The 20709-nt window shown below is 41.6% G+C and overlaps 1 protein-coding gene across 1 annotated transcript; it reads left to right on the top strand.

The window, feature by feature from the left end:
• Nucleotides 1–3138: 3138 nt before the first annotated feature.
• nup42 (nucleoporin 42) lies at nt 3139–20567 on the top strand. Its single transcript, XM_078421593.1, has 7 exons — nt 3139–3562; nt 5849–6089; nt 7849–7943; nt 8156–8232; nt 10697–10783; nt 14274–14355; nt 15234–20567. Exons 1-7 carry the CDS (start codon nt 3442–3444, stop codon nt 15851–15853), a joined length of 1323 nt encoding a protein of 440 aa, XP_078277719.1. The 5' UTR covers nt 3139–3441; the 3' UTR covers nt 15854–20567.
• Nucleotides 20568–20709: the final 142 nt, after the last annotated feature.

Raw genomic sequence — 20709 nt, 5'->3', positions numbered from 1 at the left:
CAACGGTATGAATATTAACCTCTAACTTCAAGTTACCTTTGATTTCCCTCTCTCTCCATCCCTCCCCCTTCCTAGTTCTCCGAGACTAGTTTCACTGTCCTGATTAAATTTTACTGTTTGTATGCCTCGTCACCTTCTCCTCAGCTAACAATGATCCATTCTACATTTTCCTTGACCTTCATCGCCTTTGATCTCTTATTTTCACACCTTACCCTTCCATATCTCAATGTCTCCCCCTCCCCTGACGCTCAGTCCTTCCTTCTGAGAAGTCTTCTTAGAGTCCTTCCTTCTCTCCAGAGATGCTGCCTGTCCTGCTGATGTACTCCAATATTTTGTCTATCATCAAAGTATACGGTCATTTACTTTGGTAGAAATGGGAAGAGGATTCAGAAATCAAAGATGCAAATGAACTTTGGAGTGCTGGTTCAGGATTTCCAAAAGGTTAATTTGCAGGTTGAGTTGGTAATAAGGAAGACAAAAGCAATTTTAGCATTTATTTCGAGAGGATTAGAATATTAAAAAAGAAGGATGTAGTGTTGAGGCTTTATAAGGCACTGATCAGACCGCATTTGAGTATTGTGAGCAGTTTTGGGCTCCATATCTGAGGGATGTGCTAGCGTTGGAGAGGGTCCAGAGGAGGTTTATAAGAATGATTAGGTTAACATATGATGATTGCTTGACATATCTGGGCCTGTACTTGGAAGGATGAGGTGGGATCTCATTGAAACCTACCGAATAATGAAAGGACTAGATAGTGTAGATGTGGAGAGGGCGTTTCTAGTACTGGGAGAGTCCAGGACCAGAGGGCACAGCCTCATGATAAAATAATGTCCCTTTAGAAAGGAAGTAAGGAGGAATTTCTATAGCCAGAAGGTGGTTAATCTGTGGAATTTATTGCCACAGATGGCTGTGGAGGCCAAGTCATTTGGTATTTTTAAAGCGGAGATGATAGGTCTGATTTGTCAGGGCATCAAAGGTTACGGGGAGAAGACAGGATAATGGAATCGAGAGGGAAAATAGATCAGTCATGATCGAATGACGGAGCAGATTCAATGGGCTGAGTGGCCTAATTCTTCTGTCATATGAACATGAGCTGCTGTGAGGGAAACAAATAAAACACATTGAACTGATGGCTGTGGGTCTCTGTGCCCGTTATCACGTCTGACCATCAAGGCTGAGCAGGTGAGGAAGGAGCTGAGCAGACTCCAGGCAAAGCCATGGGTCCCGATGGTGTCAGCACTAGGGTACCCAAGGCATGTGCCAGACAGTTGTGCGGAGTACTCCAGCATATCTTCAGCCTGAGCCTGGAGGGGGTTCCTGTGATGTGGAAAACTTCCTGCCTGGTTCCTGTACCAAAGAGGATGCGACCCAGCTCCTCCAATGACTAGACTGGTGACGCTGACTTCACACATCATGAAGTGGCTGGTGCTCACTCACCTGCGATCCGTGGTTAAACCCTACCTGGACCCCCCTGCAGTTCGCTTTCCAAACAAAGATGGTTGAGGACACCATCATCCACCTGCTCCATCATTGCTATGCACACCTGGATAAGCCGGGAAACATTGTGAGAGTCATGTTTTTTTACTTCTCCAGCGCTTTTAACACAATCTGGCCTGCACTGCTAGGGAGCAAACTGACGAAGATGCGGGTGGATGCTCCTTTGGTGTCCTGGATCATTAACTACCTGACTGGACGACCACTATGTCAGATTACAGAACTGTCTCGGACATGGTGGTGAGCAACACAGGGGCCCTACAGGGGACGGTCCTCTGTCCATTCCTGTTTGCCATCTACATCTCGGACCTCAAATATAACTCCGTCTCCATAAAGTTGTATCGAATCGTATCATAAAACCGAGTTCAATGATCCTTCATTGGAGAGATTTAAAGCAAGTTTTCTGTCAGAGATGGAGGTTGGGCAGAGGTGGTCTGTGATAGAGTAACATATTTTGTACATTATTGTAATGACTAAATTCAAACATCCTTTGGCAATATATGCTTTATGATCGCTCGGGATTGAGAACAGTACTACAAAAATGCAACATGAACCCTACCACTCTGCTTCCGATACGTTGAACAAGACAGTCTTGGAGGAGTAGATCAGTGCAAAAGTAATTTGTAGGAAACAACTGCAGACGCTGGTTTAACTCAGCGGACAGGCAGCATCTCTGGAGAGAAGAAATGGGTGATGTTTTGGGTCGAGACTCTTCTTCAGTGCAGTCGAGTGCAAAAGTAATTGTTCATTATATCCGAATAGCAGAACCTGTCATCATTCAAATCCTTGTCGGACGGAACACTGGTTTACACCGCTGGAACATTGGTTTACAATAAAAGTTATGTATAAAATGCTGTAGTAACTCAGCGGGACAGGCAGCATCTCTGGGCGGCACGGTAGCGCAGCGGTAGAGTTGCTGCTTTACAGCGAATGCAGCGCCGGAGACTCAGGTTCGATCCTGACTACGGGTGCTGCACTGTAAGGAGTTTGTACGTTCTCCCCGTGACCTGCGTGGGTTTTCTCCGAGATCTTCGGTTTCCTCCCACACTCCAAAGACGTACAGGTATGTAGGTTAATTGGCTGGGTAAATGTAAAAATTGTCCCTAGTGGGTGTAGGATAGTGTTAATGTACGGGGATCACTGGGCGGCACGGACTTGGAGGGCCGAAAAGGCCTGTTTCCGGCTGTATATATATGATATGATATGATATGATATGGAGAGAAGGAATAGATGACGTTTCGGGTCGAGACCCTTCTTCGATTCTTCGGTCACTTATTCCTTCTCTCCAGAGATGCTGCCTGTCCCGCTGAGTTACTACAGCATTTTATGGGTGCTGGGTAAATGTAAAAAATGTCCCTAGTGGGTGTAGGATAGTGTTAATGTACGGGGATCACTGGGCGGCACGGACATGGAGGGCCGAAAAGGCCTGTTTCCGGCTGTATATATATGATATGATATGATATGTCTAACCTCGGTGTAAACCAGCATCTGCAGTTCCTTGCTACATTCTAATCCCCCCAATCCACAGCCTATTAAAAAAACTGTTCCACCCCCCCCACGTCACAATCGGCTCGGCCCCGCCCCCTCGTCACGCTCACAATCGGCGCCTGATCCCTGCCTGACGTCATTTACGGCCAACGGCAGTTGACGCACGTCGGGCGGTCGCTTGAGTTTCTCCTTGTGATACGCAAGCTCGTCAAATATAAATTGTGTCGGATCGGAAGTTTCACGATCGTCCACACAGCATTTGTCGTTAAGTCACACGTAATGAAACACTGAGGATCCCGACGGAACGGTTCTAACTCGCAGACATTAACAGTCTCTGGGCCCGGGCTCGTCCATCGGCGGCGGCCGCCGGCGTCTGACTGCCGGGTCGGCGCGGGCTGCAGGGATGTCACAGAGGGTGCGGTGACGCCACAGCGGGTGCGGTGGGAAAGCGCGCCAGCAATGCCGATCTGCAAGTACTTCCTGGAGGGACGATGCCGCTTCGGCGCCAACTGCTGGAACGAGCACCCGCGGGGCGGGGGGGGCGGCGGCGGCGGGGGCGGGCGTGAGCAGCAGAGCGGAGGTGAGGGGATGGGATGAAGGGGGGGAGGGGCGGGTCCGAGCACGTGGGAACCGGGGTGGGGATGGGGCAGCGGGGGATGAGCGAAGGTGGATACTGCCTGGCTCTGTTCAACTAGCAGAGAAAGCCAGCTCCGAGCATGTCTTTTTGTCCTATTATTGTTTGTATGTTTTTATATGTATGTGTATGTATATATAAATGCACACACACACACCTATATATATATATATTTATATATGGGTCTGATAGGCATGTCTGAGAGCGGGTAAATCATCTCATCTTTCGTAAGGAGGTTTAGAAGTACTAGTTAATAAAACATCGGATATCAACTCCTCGCTTTACATAAAATAGTGGATAAGCAAAGAGTGTGCTGACGAAGGTTAAGTCTTGCACATATTTGAGTAGCCTAGACATCTGCAATTGACAAAAGGAATGATGAGGAAACTTGAGATTTGTGCAGATACATTCTTATCCTGATTGGAAAGTCTGCTAGAGCCAGGGTGCAAACAAAAGTTTGGGAGAATGGCAAGAGGTCGGCCGAAGCAGACAAAACACTTGAAGACCCATCAGGCTAACATCAGAAGTGACAGGCAAAGGTAGCTGTACTCGCTGGACACATATCCCAGATCATATGAGGTCATGAGCGAGAAGGGTGACCACTTTGAGATGGAAGGAGATATACAACATTGTACATTCTTGCAGAATAGGAATACCGAGGAAACCAAGCAGGCAAACCTGAGACAACAGGACAGATCTGGAAGGATAATCATACATAAGTGGGAAACTTCTGGTTCACTGATATAGAGCGGTGGCAAGAGCACATCTGGTGTGGTTTGTACAATTTCCATATTATTTAAGGAAAAAACATTAATGCATTGAAATAGTTCAGTAAACGTTTACTAGATTAATACTTGGAATGAGTGGGTTGTCTTATGAGGAAAGTTTAAGCAAGTTAGTCTTTTATCCGCTGAATTTCAGAAGAGTGAGAGGATACCAGATTGTAATATGTGATCTTAACGGTATTTGTGGAGATGATTCACATGCAAGTATAGTCACTTATTTTTTCAAACCGATTGCCCATTTTAGAAGGATGATAAAAATAATCAGAGAGTCGTGTATTTTGAACTCTGCTTCCACAATACTTTGCAGAAGAGTCTTTGAATATATTTTTTAAGGTAGAGAATGCAAGACTCTTGATGTGCAAGGTGGTGACAGATTACCATACATAGATTGTAATATAGATTTGAGACGGGATGCAAATGGAATCAGACCAGACATGATCATATTAAATGGCAGAGCAATCTCTAAGAGTCGTGTGTTACTGCTCCTAATTTACAAGATGGATCTTTCAGTAAGAGGTGGGCGGCACGGCTCTTCAGCGTGCTTCTTCACAGATAGAGTTGCTGCCTTACAACACTTGCAACGCCGGAGATCCGGGTTTGATCCCAACTACGGATACTGTCTGTATGGAGTTTGGTCGTTCTCCCCGTGACCACGTGGGGTTTTCTCCAAGATCTTCTGTTTCCTCCCATACTCCAAAGACGTACATGAATGTAGGATAATTGGCTTGGTATATTTGTAAGTTGTCCCTAGTGTGTGTAGGATATTGTTAATGTGCGGGGATCACTGGTCGATGCGGACAAATGGGCCAAAGGGCCTGTATCTAAACTAGACTAAACTAAGAATGCTGCCTTCATTATATGCTGTTCATCTGATCATGATAAACAGAAATAAATGAATTCAAATCATCAACAATTTTCCAGTATACTGGGATGAGATACTGAGACATGCGTTGATGTACTAGAGTATATTGTTGCTATAATGGATTGTGCTTGAAATTGTTTTAAATCATTGGTCAAAGTTGAGAAAGCTTTTAGAGGTAGAAAGATCTGTATTCCTATGGTATTTTAGTGTTACAGGGAGCTGCATGAATCCATTATGCTTCAATGTTAAATTATGTATTCACATACAATTGCTCAGTCTTTAATAGGTTCGTGGCATTTTAAAATTTAATTTAAATGAATGAAGTCTTTTTGTACATGTAGCAAATATTTTTTGTCAACAATCCTATTTTAGACAGGTGTGACTGTTTTTTCCAAAATGAATAGCTCATTGATACACAGGTTGGTTAAATTATGGGTCTTTTGGGGTATTGAGATGCTACATTCAGGAGTCAAACTTTTAAATAAGCTATATATATTCTATATTTTATAGAAAATACATCAATATATTTTAAAATTCAACAGCTATTGACACTGAGGTTGACACATAAATGGCTGTCTGTTTAAGCTTACAGTAACAACAGAGGAGGCTGGGGAAATCAGTTCCAGAAAACCCAATCCAGATACATTCAACCATCAACTTTCTCCAAACCGGCAACGTGGGGAAGCTCCGGCAGGGATGTCGACCGAAGAGGATTTGGTAGCGCAGATGCTGGGAAGAAAGCAGTTGCAAATTCTGGAAGCTTTATACAGAACAGATTTACAACTCTCTCTAATGATAATCAACAATGTGATCAGGAAAACATTCTGTGAGTGTAATCATTGGTTTTATGCACTAACTGTACAAAGAAGGGCCTCTGCCCGAAACGTCACCTATTCCTTTTCTTCAGAGATGCTGTCTGACCCGCTGAGTTACTCCAGCATTTTGTGTCTATCTTTGGTGAGAGACATTGATTTGGTCCATATTATTCCGGTGTGCAACATTGTCAACCCTTCAATAGTGCACACTATATTTTGTGCTTTATTTAAAATAGTTAGAAACAACTTAGCTGCGCCATATTTAACTCCTGGAGACGTAAGGAACTGCAGCTACTGGAACCTTGAGCAAAAAAAAAGTGCTGGAGAAACTCAACGGGTCAGGCAGGATTTGTGGAGGGCATGGACAGACTGATCAGTCTAAAGATGGGTCCTGGCCCGAAATATTATCTGAACATTCCCTTCAGATATACTGCCTGGCCTAATGAGTTCCTCCAGCACTTTGTTTTTTGCTTATTTAACTTCGAATGATTAAATACCAAAACAGACTTTCTGTTGATCATTTAATAAAAAAATGTAAAGCGGGCAGCATGGTGGCACAGTGGTAGAGTTGCTGCCTTACAGCGCTCGCAGCGCCAGAGACCGGGGTTCGATCATGACTGTACGGGTGCTGTCTGTATGGAGTTTGTAAGTTCTCTCGTGACCTGTGTGGATTTTCTCCGAGATCATCGGTTTTCTCCCACATTCCAAAGACGTGCAGGATTGTAGGTTAATTGGCTTGATATAAGTGTAAATTGTCCCTAGTGTGTGTTAATATGCGGGGATCGGTGGGCCGAGGGGCCTGTTTCCGCACTGTATCACTAAACTAAACAACAGGAAAAATGTTCCCAATGTTGGGTGAGTCTAGAACCAGGAGGCCATTTAAAACTGAGGTGAGAAAAAACCTTTTCACCCAGAGAGTTATGAATTTGTGGAATTATCTGCCACAGAGGGCAGTGGAAGCCAAATCACTGGATGGATTTAAGAGAGAGTTAGATAGAGCTCTAGGGGCTAGTGGAATCAAGGGATACGGGGAGAAGGCAGGCACGGGTTATTGATTGGCGACGATCAGGCATTATCACAATGAATGGCGGTGCTGGTTCGAAGGGCCGAATGGCCTCCTCCTGCACCTATTTTCTATGTTGCTATATTTTGTTTTCAGTTGAGTATTTAAAAATACTATATGTTTCCTTAGGTGATTTTTTGCTTGTCTAATTTCTGAAGACATTCAGCTGGAATACTGTTTCATGGTGCCTGGCATCCTTTAGCACCACAAAAGAGTGAATGCTTTGCAAATATGAGTGTTACTATGCTATTTGATTGCTGGCAATCCAAATCTGTCCATATTCTTCAGTCCCACCTTGTAGTGACATTTCTGTAACTTGGTGCTCGCTGAAACAACCTTTCATTCTGCATTCCCTATAATCTTGAGTTTACCTAAAACTCTGCTGCTCATCCCAATTTGCACAAAGTCTTGCTCTTGTGAATGTTTTTTCAATTCCACTTAAAGCAGTTTCTAGTGTTTGATCAATTCTTTTAATTTCATATCCCTTCCTGGTCTTATCCCTCCTTACCTGTGTAATCTCTTCTCGCCCTGCAATGATTTTATCTATTTCATCACCGTGCATTCTGCAGTTTATTTTCTAAACATGGGCCTTGCATGTTTATCAGGAAGGAAATAGCTATTTTATTTTATTTTAAATTCACTGCATGCTAAGTACTAATCATTTATGAATAAACATTATTTGTAATATTGTTTGATATTTATTTCAGGGAAATTGTAAGAAAAGACATTGAAGCATGGGAATCCTCTGGCCAGTGGTTATTCTCCTGTTATTCTGCTGCCAAAGAGTATGCTTGTGTTTCAGGTACGATTTATTTCTTTTTTTTTTTGAGAAATTGGTTTATCTAATTTTTTGCTTCAGTTTCACATTCAGTTTATTTTTTTGTAACTAAGTTAAGGGGTTCAGGAAGGGATTAAGGCTTTCGATGCTCTTAATACTCTTAGTGTATTTAGAGACACTAAAATGGTTATGTAATTGAGGAGTGTTGGTTTATTATGTGTTTTATTCTTCTGTAGGTCTTGTGGACATCTGCCCTGAAGAACTTCGACTGGAATATTATAACAGTAGGGCAGGAGGCAGTTTACAGCATTATGTAAGAACTTTTTTTTAGGATATTGAAGTGGAAGCATAATTATATTTTATCAGTTTAGCTCATCCACCATCTGTGTTGTTGTTCTATCTTGGTTAAAATCTATATTATTATATTACTAAAACTCTCTGTCCGTATGTATGTGTGTTTGACCACAGCATAACTTTTTTGGTTCGCACAGCCAAAACGGTACACCATAGCGCCACAATTTTTGCACCACCTTACTCACCATTATCCTGGCCATAATATGTAACAACTCTCATTCAAATTGAAGCTACATTTATAAAGCTATAGAGATTTTAAAGTTTAACAATTCATTTAATAACCCATTTCCTCAAACTCCTCGGCGTCTGATATCGCAATGCTCCACCTTCCACTTCATTTGCTCCTCACTCGCCAAAACAAGATGGCCGCTGGCAGCGCCGCTGCCCGCCCGCGCTCAGTCCTTCCCTCTCCTCTCGTCCGGCTTCAGTCCTTACCTCGCCTGTCTCCTCTCGCCCGGCCTCAGTCCTTCCCTCGCCCGGCAGAGACTCGCACGTTGGTAGTCAGCGTTGAACGCACAGGCACTGGTAAGTGCTTTTCGCAGCCAATGGCTCCACGAAAGGGGAGTGGGCGTGGCGGCCGAGTGGGTGGAGGGGACGGTGGGGGTAGTGGGGGTGGGGGGAGGAGGGCGAGAGTGGGGGTGGGGTGAGGAGTGGGGGAGGGGTTTGGGGAGGAGGGGGTGGGGGGAAGGGGACAGTGGGGGGCAGGAGAGAGTGGGGGTGGGGAGGAGGGGAAAGTGAGGGTGGGGGAGGGAGGGGAAAGTGGAGGTGGGGGTCAGGAGAGGGGGAAATGGGGCTCACTCAGTGACAACATCCTCTCCCCTTCCCTGTCCCCCCTCTACGAGGAATGGGCCCAACAGGTCCACTTGGTCCAGTAGTAACTAAAACTCAGAGAACTGAACTAACCATTAATTCACTTTGCAGTTTGCAATAAATATTTCAAGTCACACACATTCAATTTCAATGTAATTCTCAAATGGTCAATGCAGTTTGTAGTTTCCTGACATAAATTTGTTCACCTTTTTAATCATCTGTGCCATTAGAAACTTAAATACCTTAATTTAATTACACATTCAGGATTTGAGGGGCTTGGAATAATTACAATTTTATAATTGCCCCCACCATTATATGTGGCATATTTTCTCCAGGTAAAATAATTGAGACTAATTTTAATTATGGGAGTAATGATAGCTCAAATCATCCTGCCATAGTGAATCTTCAGAATTGCAATATAATTCCAGCTGTTAGCATATTGATCTTTACATAGCTAACTTGCTTCAGCTGTTTCCAATTGGAATATGATGCAGCAAAGAATTGAGTAGAATGATGACAATGGCTGCAGTGATGGCGCTTCACTATCCTAGGTGATGAGACTTCAAGTGACTGGGAGTGGAACTTATTGCAAATTAAAATAATTGTACAGCATATAATCGTACATTTTGAAAGATGTTTGTGAGATTCAATTATGTTGATATGCCGTCTGAATCGTGACTCTCCGCGTCACCATAATATGAATGATTAATAATTAGACCGAAGCAATTTGAGTTTTCATGAGCAACATGAATGTAAATGGGACTGAACAAATCGTTTTGTTGACTTTATGTTGGGGAATGTTCTGATCATTAATTGGCTTGCAAACCTTTGCAGTGACATGTTGGATATTTTAAAAGTAGAATGGCTTGAAATGTTTTGAGGTATATGTATATTAATTTACTCCTGCAATGGTAATGATGGTGATATTGAAACATATTTATAAATATGGTGGTAACTGAATTTGTGGAGAAAATTAATTTCTGAAATGTATCTGATGAATTGAAGGAACTCTGGGCATGTGATTTAGCAGTATTAAAATTGAAAATCCCAATTGCGGGAGGTAGCACGTTAAAACCTAAGCAACATTAAAACATTTTTAACAATGGGAGTGTAAACCTAAGTGAATGGCAAGAGCATGAAAGAATATTGTAATAGCAGTGATTTTAGGAGAGGGCAAAGTTGTGACAATTGCCCCCTGATTTCAGTGAGGTGACTGGTTGTCCATACTTTATTCTCATAACTGTTATTTGCTTTGGATTTTCCAAAATCCCAATAGCTGTACAATTATTATTTTTTAAACTGCAGATGCTGGAAATCAAATTAAAATCAAAATGCTGGAAATACTTGGGTCAGCAGAATCTGTAGAAAGAGAAACAGTTAAAGTTTCAGGTGCTAGTTCCTGTGTCAAACCTGGTGAAGGTTCCTGCACCTTTTTCTTTATATAGGTATATGGCATTTACCATACTGCTGCTATATAAGAAAGATAACCGTCTTGTTACCAGCAGATTGTGTGCTGCCACTGAATCAAAAATTTGTTGTAAAATGATTTCATCAGACCGTCATGTTTGTATTTATTACTAACTTGCCCTTTAATTTGCCATATTTTCATTTAGGTTGACTCCATTGCACAATTATCAAATCAACATAGAAACAGGATGCTTGAACTGAAGAAGCCAAATTCTTCTGCAAGAGTGTCAATGGTAAAATTAGCTATTGTTGGAAAATAATTACCTCGGAAAGTAATAGATTATTTGTTGCAGTTACATTTACAGTAAGAGTACTGGCGAGGATGATAGCATGCACCCACTGTTGAGTAACTTGAAACACAATTGACTTTAGACAGGGGCACTAAAACAATTATCAAAAACCTGCTATACACATTTGCCTGATCTTCACGAGCTTTGTTTTAAAAGTATCTCTATGACAGACTATTAATTCGCATAAATGCAAAGACATATTGCTTATCCCCAGCTAGTACAAGATATGCCAGAGAATGATAGAGCATTGTTTCAAGTCTGTGAATTCTTAATGGCACGTGTTGAGTCTTAATTAAGTCAAATACTTGGTACTAAAATTTGACACATACAGCCTGAAGTCTCTGAAATTTTTTGTTTTTCCTTGGTTTAATATTTCTCACCCAATACCATGTTTCCTTCTGTATTTTGCCTTTGATTGGACTTCCCATGAATAACTCATTTGTGACATACATAAATGCAATCTGTTTTACATATTCTCAGCAATTATACAACCAGGTTAATTCCCGGGATGGCGGGACTGACATATGATGAAAGAATGGGTCGACTGGGCTTGCATTCACTGGAATTTAGAAGGATGAGAGGAGATCTCATAGAAACATATAAAATTCTTAAAGGCTTGGCTAGGTGCAGGGAACATGTTCCTGATGTTGGGGAAGTCCAGAACCAGGGGTCACAGTTTAAGAATAAGGAGTAAGCCATTTAGAACTGAGATGAGGAAAAACTTTTTCACCCAAAGAGTTGTGAATCTGCGAAATTCTCTGCCACAGAAGGCAGTGGAGGCCAATTCACTGGATGTTTTCAAGAGGGAGTTAGATTTAGTTCTTGGGGCTAAAGAAATCAAGGGATATGGGGGAAAAGCAGGAACGGGGTACTGATTTTAGATGATCAGCCATGATCATATTGAATGGCAGTGCTGGCTTGAAAGGCCGAATAGTGTACTCCTGCACCTATTTTTCTATGTTTTCTAATAGACCCTTCCCTCTGTTGCGGAGCATGAGAGTGTCTACTTGGCACAAATGCAAAAATTAGAGGTGACAGGGTAAATATTGCAAATCAAATCAATTAAAACATGGCAAATGACTTACAAATATCAACTAAACACCTGCCTTCCATGTGCTCTTAACTGTCAAAGTACTTCTATGCAGTACAAATCTAGTTGCCATTTAAGAAGAGCTCAATGAAAAATAGCTGAACTATAGACTAAGTCTTAACATCTGTGGTAGGAAAGTTACTGGAGGGGATTCTGAGGGATATCAAACTAAATTGCAACAAATCTGAAATCATCATCATTGGTCCAAAAACGCTCACCAAATCCACCCAAAACTTCATCCTCAACATTGATGGTCTCCCAGTATCCACCTCACCTCACATCCGGAATCTTGGAATCATCCTTGATCAAACCCTCTCCTTCGACAAACACATCAAACACATCACAAAGACAGCCTTCTTCCACCTCAAAAACATTGCCCGTCTCCGTCCATCCCTCTCCTCCACAGCTGCAGAAACCCTCATCCACGCCTTCATCACCTCCCGTCTGGACTACTGCAACAGCCTCCTCTATGGCGCACCCTCAAAAATCATCAATAAACTTCAATACATTCAAAACTCCGCTGCTCGTTTACTCACACACACCTCGATCCGTGACCATATCACCCCCGTACTTTATAAACTCCACTGGCTCCCCATCCCCCAGAGAATCCAGTACAAAATCCTCCTCATAACCTACAAAGCCCTCCATAACCTGGCCCCATCCTACCTGACCGACCTCCTCCACAGGCACACTCCCACCTGCACCCTCCGCTCTGCCGCTGCCAATCTCCTATCCCCCCACATCCGGACCAAACTCAGATCCTAGGGGGACAGGGCTTTCTCCATCGCTGCTCCCACCCTATGGAACTCACTACCCCAAACCGTTAGAGACTCCTCCACACTCACCACATTCAAAACATCGCTGAAGTCTCACCTGTTCAGTACTGCCTTCAACCACTGAAGGTCACCTCACCTTCTGTCTCCTTTCTCTGTTCATTTATTTATTTACTTATTTATCTATTTATTCATTTCCCTATGTTCTCAAAATCTCTGTAAAGCGTCTTTGAGTATATGAAAAGCGCTATATAAATAAAATGCATTATTATTATTATTATTATGATACACAGGCATTTGGAAAGACGGGTTGATTAGGGATAGTCAGCATGGCTTTGTGTCTGGGTGATCATGTATCATGAATAAATTGAGGTTTTTGAAGAAGTAACCAAGAAGGCTGATAAGGCCAGGTAATAGATGTAGTCTGTATGGATTTCAGCAAGTCCTTTTGTAAAGTGCTGCATGGTAGGCTGCTCTGGACAGTTAGAATGTCTGGGATCCACAGAAAGCTAGCTAATTAATTGCATAATTGATTTGATGGTAAAAAGCAACGGGTGATGTTGGAATATTGCTTTTTGGACTGGAGGCCCGCATCTAGTGGTGTGCCTGGCCACCACCTGGAAGTCAAACCAGGATAGGTCTTTTAGAGTGAATAGCAGGGCCCTGGGGAGTATTGTAGAACAGGAGAAACTACGATTACAAGTACATGGTTTCCTGAAAATGTCATCACAGGTAGACAGGTTGGAGACAAAGCCTTTTAGCATACTGGCCCTCATTGGTAAGGGCATTGAGTGTCAAAATTGGGTTAGTAAGTTGCAGTTGAACTTGATGAGGTTGCACTTGGAGTATTATGTTCCGTTTTGGTCACCCTAAGGTAGGAAAAATGCCATTAAGCTGGAACGAGTTCAGAAAAGATATTGGTGGGACTGAGATATAGGAAAAGCTAAGTGCGCTAGGAGTTTATTTCTTGGAGTGGAGAATACTGAGAGGTAATCTTATAAAGCTGCTTAAAATCATGAGGGGCAAAAGATAGATTGAATAGATATAGTCTTTTTCCCTAGGTTAGGAATACAAGAACTAGAAGGTATAGGTTTAAGGTGAGAGGGGAAGGATTTAATAGAAACCCGATAGGCAACATTTTCACAGAGGGTGGTGGGTGTATGGAACGAATTATCAGAGGAAGTGGTTGTGGCAGATGGAATTACAAGATTTATAAGACATTTGGGCAGGTACACGGATATGAAATGTTTAGGGGAATATGAGTCAAACGTGCAAATGGGATTCGCTTAGATTTGGGGTCTTCGTCGACATAGATGAATTGGACTCATGGGCCTGTTTCTGTGTTGTATGACTCTTGATTAATTGTTTGTTATTGTTACTTGATTTTCTAACTCTCATTTATAGTATTGTAGAGATGCAAGGGCAGTGCAAGAATTTTGAGTGGGCGGATTGGGGGCTATGGGAAATGTTGCCAACAGTTCCTCAACATGGTGCAATTCTGTTGCATGTTCATCAATTCATTTAAAATACTTGTACAAATATGACATGTTTTCTTTCCCCTGTTCTCCAGAGTGCTGAATTGAGGCAGCCTAGCCAGCAGAAACCTTCAGTGGGCTTTGGTGGCATGCAAACTTCAACATTTGGCTCATCGGGTGAGTATATCCTTCAGAGGGTTAATTTTTTTGCTCTTCTGGACAAAAATGTATCTTAAAAATGTCTTTTATTTATTTATTGTCATTTCACAGGCTCCTACTTAAAACTATTTTTAAAGTTTAGTTTATTGTCACATGTCTCTTAACTAAACTAAACTTTATAGAGTTATAGAGTTTCATCGTAAAGTTAATTTTTCTGTTACCCGCTTTAATTCGAGATTTTTTAGGAGGTTAAGTGTCTTTCTTTTTAAAAATATATAGTAATTTATATAGTAATGGCACCGTGGCTCATTAATGTGTGAGCATCATGGTTGGGTTTAAAGTAGAAGTAAATACATGGTCGGAAGATTGTTCCAGAAGTATAATCATCGGTAACACAAAGGCTAGTAGCATTTGCACGAACAATTTAATTTGCTGCGGAATTTTACAGCAGTATAATTGTGCATTTTTCACCATCAGAGTTAATTGGTTGGCTCCCTTTTTTCACCCGAGAAGTCTGAATTTATTCAATTCTCTTCTCAACGTTAATTGTTAATTCTGCTTCCAACACTTTTATGATTCTATTGTTTGCTCTTGTAAATGATTTTACCCATTTCGGAACTGAGAGTTAAATTGCTGACCAAACTATTTCTTGGTTGTATAAAGAAGTATATTAGATTAATCGTATGAACTGCAACAAGTATTGGTGAAGTAAATAAAACTTCTAAAACATTTGTGAGAATGTGTCTGTCTTGCTTGGTTTGCCACATTCATTTTATGTTTGAAGCTTATAACACATATAGGGTTTAAAATTTAGTTACTTCAAGTTTATATGTAATTTGTATGATATGCTTCTTTTGTGGTTTAACAAAACAACATGTCTGTCTTGGATTTGTTAGTTTCCACAGGTTTTGCATCTACCACCATAAACAGCAACACATTTAGCTTCAAACCCAGTGCTGGACTACAGAATGCTGGAACAGTTGGGTTTGGAAACACAATAACATCCTCAGCCCCTCCACCATCAGGATTTGGAACCAAGCCTGTTGTTTCTGCTTCCGTCTTTGGAAACAGGCCTGAGTTTGGGGCACCTCCTGGAACAACGGCTCCAATATCTGTATTTGGTAGTTTTGCAAACAGTTCTACCCCAGGTGTCTCTGTGTTTGGAAATTCTGCACCATTTGGAAGCAGCACCACAGCTTCCAGCGCTTTGGGGAGTTCTGCAGTTAGTGGTGCACCTACATCCTCTGCATTTGGAAGCACTGTGAAGGCAACAGGTAATACTTTTGGGAGCTCCGCCACAACTACAACATCATCAAATGTTTTCGGGGCAGTTGTAGCATCTATCCCTCAGCCGCAAATTACCCCTGCAGGCAATAATTCAGTGAGTGGAAGTAATGTGTTGTACACACCCCAACCAGAACTTTCAGCAGATGACCTGCGAGAATTTGAAGCAAAGAAGTTTACCCTAGGAAGGATTCCTTTGAGGCCGCCACCCATTGAATTTCTGACTGGTTAAGTAAATTTGAAGTGATTCGTTTCCAATGCATGGCTTTGAACAATACAATCCAAATCCAAATTGAGCTTTTTCTATGTACATTTCAATTCTAGTGTGGTGTGCTATTTCATAATTTTATCAAGGGTTTGACATTCTAATAATTTATTGAAGACATGACTGTTGCATTCTCATTTTTTACCCACATTCCTCACTCAAAATTCAAAAGTTTGCCATAATTTACATCAGAATAAATGCTTTGCAGATAATTCTGTATCTTTCCTATCAGTTAATAAAATCAGCTGAAAGCAGGGGAAGGTAGGGGGATGAATATGTTGATGAGAGCAAGAAATATCAGATATTGCAGTAACCTAAAGGTTGCTGAGCTGATATTTTAATCGGAACTAGTCCTTATTTGCTTGTATGTTTAAACATTTCCAAGGCTGCGTATGGGTTGAATTGGAGAGATTTATATTAAGTGTACAAATTTCCATTTTAAAAAAATGTCACGTGAAATGACCCAATGAAAACTGCAGACAGCACATTCTTCAAAGTATTTATGATACCTCCAAATTGTGCTGAAATTAAACTTTTTAAATGCTTGAAATAATTTGAAGAGCAAAAACTCTTTTTAAAATACTTCATGTTTTATAAATGAGTTCACATTCTAGGAATCTTGAATCATGTAACTACCCCCAATAAATATATAAGATAATTCAGTCAGTGGATGTAATATGCTGCATATGATGACTAACATATAAAATTTATCAGTAGTATCTATCCAAAACATAATCTTCATTGTACTTACTTGTTGACTCTTTTTTATAGTAATAAATTTGAAAAAATATATATTTAAAATATTATGGTGATGAACTATTGCTTGGAATATTCTTTATGGAACATTATTTAGTAACAAATCACTTCACAATCTGTATTATGAGTATATGGTTATGAGTGTCAATATAATTATATGCAGATGGATATTACTTATTATTCCTCGTTTTTAATATTGTTATGTACACATTGTGATAGTGTAAATTAGATACAATGTGAAATAAAGAACTGAGTAAATGGGTAATGTATATATTTATGGTTTGCACTGTTGTCAACCATGAGGGATTTCCGTGGATTTAGAAATTCGGTAAAGGAAATAAAAAATAAAAAAATGTTGCTGGAGTTCGTCGGGCGCTGGGACCCGGCAGAACTTGATGGCCAGAGTTCTGTCAGGCAAAGCGGTCAGGGCTTTATGGGTTGGTGCCTTTGGTGGTGAAAAATACTCGGGTGGAGGGTAGAGTAACTCCAAACACCCACAGCATTCACGGTAAGCCTGTGTTTTGTCCAACGGAATGGGAGATTAAACTCCAAGAGAGAAGTTCTTTGTATTTATAAAGAGGGGAAGGCAGGGGATCACAGTAACATAACCTTACATGGTAGAGTTGGATTATAATGATAACGGAATGATTAATATCAGTTAACGTGATAATACATTGGAGGAAGGGTGTACAGGCTTGGGAGAATGTGTAGAGGAGGTTTACCAGAATGCTGGCTGAATTAGGGGGTATTAGCTACAAGGAGAGGTTGGACAGACTTGGATTGTTTTCTCTGGAATGCTGGCGGCTGAGGGGCGACCTTTATATTACTGAGGGAAGTATATAAAATTTATGAGAGGCATAGAGATGGTAGACACAGAAACTTTCCCCCTGGAAATATAAACTACTAGAGGGCATAGCTTAAAGGTGAGAGGAGCAAAGTTTAATGCAAATGGGCCGGGCAAGTTTATTTACACAGGATGGCGGGTGCCTGGAATGTGCTGCTCTGGTGGTGGTGGAGGCAGATATGATAGGGGTGTTTAAGAGACTTTAGATAGACACATGGATACGCAGGGAATGGAGAATATATAGATTATGTGCAGGCAGATAAGAGTTAGTCTTGGCATCATGTTCGTCACAGGCATAGGCTGAAGGGCCTGTTCTTGTGATGTACTGTTCTATGTTCTGCTTTAAAAAGGTAGAAAGCAATAGAGGGGTATTACATGGTATGGTGAAATGGAATAGACGGATAACAATGGAGAAACAGCAGGAACCACAGTGAAACTTATAAAACAGAAAGGCCAAGTGAAGAATCTTAACTAAAAACTGAGTTGCTGTCTTACAGCGCCTGAGTTCCATCCTGACTATGGGTGTTGTCTGTACTGAGTTGGTATGTTCTCCTTGTGACCTGTGTGGGTTTTCTCCAGGAGCTCCAGCTTCCTCCCACATTCCAAAGACATGCGTGTTTGTAGGTTAATAAGTTTCTGTAAATTGTCCCTAGTGTGTAGGAGGGCTGAAGGGCCTGTTTCCACACTGTATCTCTAAACTACACTAAACTAAGGGGGATTTCTATAACATCTCCCAGGATGTGAAAAGGAGAGGAATTGAATGAAGTTTGTAAGTTCTCGGAGCAGAATTAGGCCATTCTGCCCATCGTCTACTCCGCCATTCAATCATGGCTGATCTATCTATCCCCCTTAACCCCATTCTCCTACCTTCTCTGCATAACTCCTGATACCCTTACTAATTAATTTAGAGATACAGTTTGGAAACAGACCCTTCAGCCCACCGAGTCTGCGCCGACCAGCGATTCCCTTACACTATCCTCTCCAGACTAGGAACAATTTACAATTACACCAAGCCAATTAACCTGCAGACCTGTACGTCTTTGGAGTGTGGGAGGAAACCAGAGCACCCGGAGAAACCCACGCAGGTTACGGGGGGGACATACAAACTCCATACAGACAGCACCTGTAGTCAGGATCGAACCCAGGTCTCGGGCACTGTAAGGCAGCAACTCTATTATGAGTTGTTTCCATGGCCCTCAGGTGGAAGGGTCATTTAATGTGATGGGAGATGTTATAGATCCCAAGTCTTCTTGCATGAATGTCAGTACATACTCGAGAATTCAGACCATCAAGTATGGCATCCGTGCAACTGGGAAAAGTGCTCTACAACTGTACACATGAAAGAACCCAAAGCATGATCCAGTAGATGTCAAGATGTGTTATAACATCAGAGCTGCAATGAAGCGATATGCAGAAGAGCTGGAGAAAACAGAAAAGTCACTGAAGAGCGTCACAAAAGGCTAGCTTTTTGACCAAGCCCGTTGAGAGTAAGCGTGGAGCAAAGCAAAAGCTGGACGTAGCCCAGAAGCTTGCAAAGAAAGCTCATAGACTACAGCAGCAGCAGAAAAGCAGAGATTGAGCTTGTAGATTTTAAACATGACTCTGCCCTTTAACAGCTGATTCTCATTCATCTATATCAGAAATAAAGATAAATGAGCTTATGTTAGAAGCACATGTTGCACAAAAAAGGGAGTCTGTATCAAGACTTGGCAAACCCATGAAAGATAATGGAAATACATTGCATCCATCTAATATATAACCTGCTTAGGTTGACATGTTATGGTGTTAAAATATAAGAACTGTCTTATTTGAAAAACAAAAGCATTCAAGAGTCTGTATGTCATAGACACCACAATATTCTTTTTTTTTACCTGATTCAATCAGGTATTTTAATTGGATAATAAGTTTGATAAATATACTTTTTGGTTACTGAAAGTGCTGTGAGTCTGGTTTGGAGGGGCTGTGGCGCCTAACAAAAATTGGTTGTAACAGACATGAAAGATAAACCAAAATTGGGACTGGGGGCTGCCGCTTCTCAAAAACCTGTAGGAACGTGGTCATCAGATGCAAGGTGCTCTCAGTGCTGCCGTACATGGCACAGATGAGGTCCATCCATCACACCTTCATTTCATTCTTCAAATTCATCTAGAGATCCAAGATGGATTGAATCTGAGGAGTCACAATGCATAAGACACAGGGCCCAAAACATACCCATATCACCTTCATCCTGCTGGCCACCTTAATGTGTGGCTGCATTAGGCTGTGTTTGGAACCAAAGTATGCAGGCCAGGTGCCAGGTGTCACATGCTGAGCTTTTACATGTTCTTGGTGTCGTAATGAGTGGCCTTGACCCCATTTCCACACAATGTCCCAGTCAGTTGGAATCTCACTCCCAATGCATGTTGCCCTCGGGACCACTTCGATGAGAAGAAGAGTATCCCACCTTTTTTGAACTCTGCACTTGTAAAGAGGACCTGGAAAAGGGTGCAAGGTTTCTTCCTGAGGTTCGTCCTGAGTAACTGAGGACTGATCTTTGGTCTGTTCCCAGTGACACACAGCATGGCAGACAAAAGGTGCTCTTGGGAGATCAACAACTGTGAAAGACTTCTTTGGTGTGCCTGAAACTTGTTGATCTTCCACTACAATGTAATTACCATAACGGAATTCCAGGCTGCAAAAGTACATAGTGATGTACTGAAGCAGTCAGTGCAGCCAGCCAAGGCTTTGTGGGGAAGGACTGCAATCTAGGGCCCTTCTGCCACCAGACAGTGAGATGCTACGTCCGGTGTAGAAACCTCGCATACACTTGAAGTTGATATCATTGCAGGAGGCCATATGAGTGGCAATGGTACCAATATATAGAGCTGAAAACACTGAACACTGAGTGACACTACGAATGTAGAGTTATGCACTGTCCTTATGTACTTGTATATAATTGTTACAAATAAAGTTTTTTTTAATTTAAAAAATAATTAATAATTCCTTTACAGTTGATAATATGAAACGTTATTTTCAAATAACAGAAAACACAATGTTCCACGTGACACAATTACCATAATATATTTTTGTGTGATTTCTGTTGCTCCAATGTAAGGTTCCCAACCTGAAATTAAAATTTTCGAAGATTCTAACTAACCTGCTGAGTCTTTCCAGTACTTATTGTTATATTTAGTCTTTTATAAACGATCCCCGATGCTCATTTGCCTGTGTTAACTGGAATTGC

Source organism: Rhinoraja longicauda, chromosome 2, assembly GCF_053455715.1.
Source record: "Rhinoraja longicauda isolate Sanriku21f chromosome 2, sRhiLon1.1, whole genome shotgun sequence".
NCBI classification, from domain to species: Eukaryota; Metazoa; Chordata; class Chondrichthyes; order Rajiformes; family Arhynchobatidae; genus Rhinoraja; species Rhinoraja longicauda.
The sequence above is the reverse complement of the archived record's forward strand: the minus strand, read 5'-3'. Positions and strand labels throughout refer to the sequence as shown.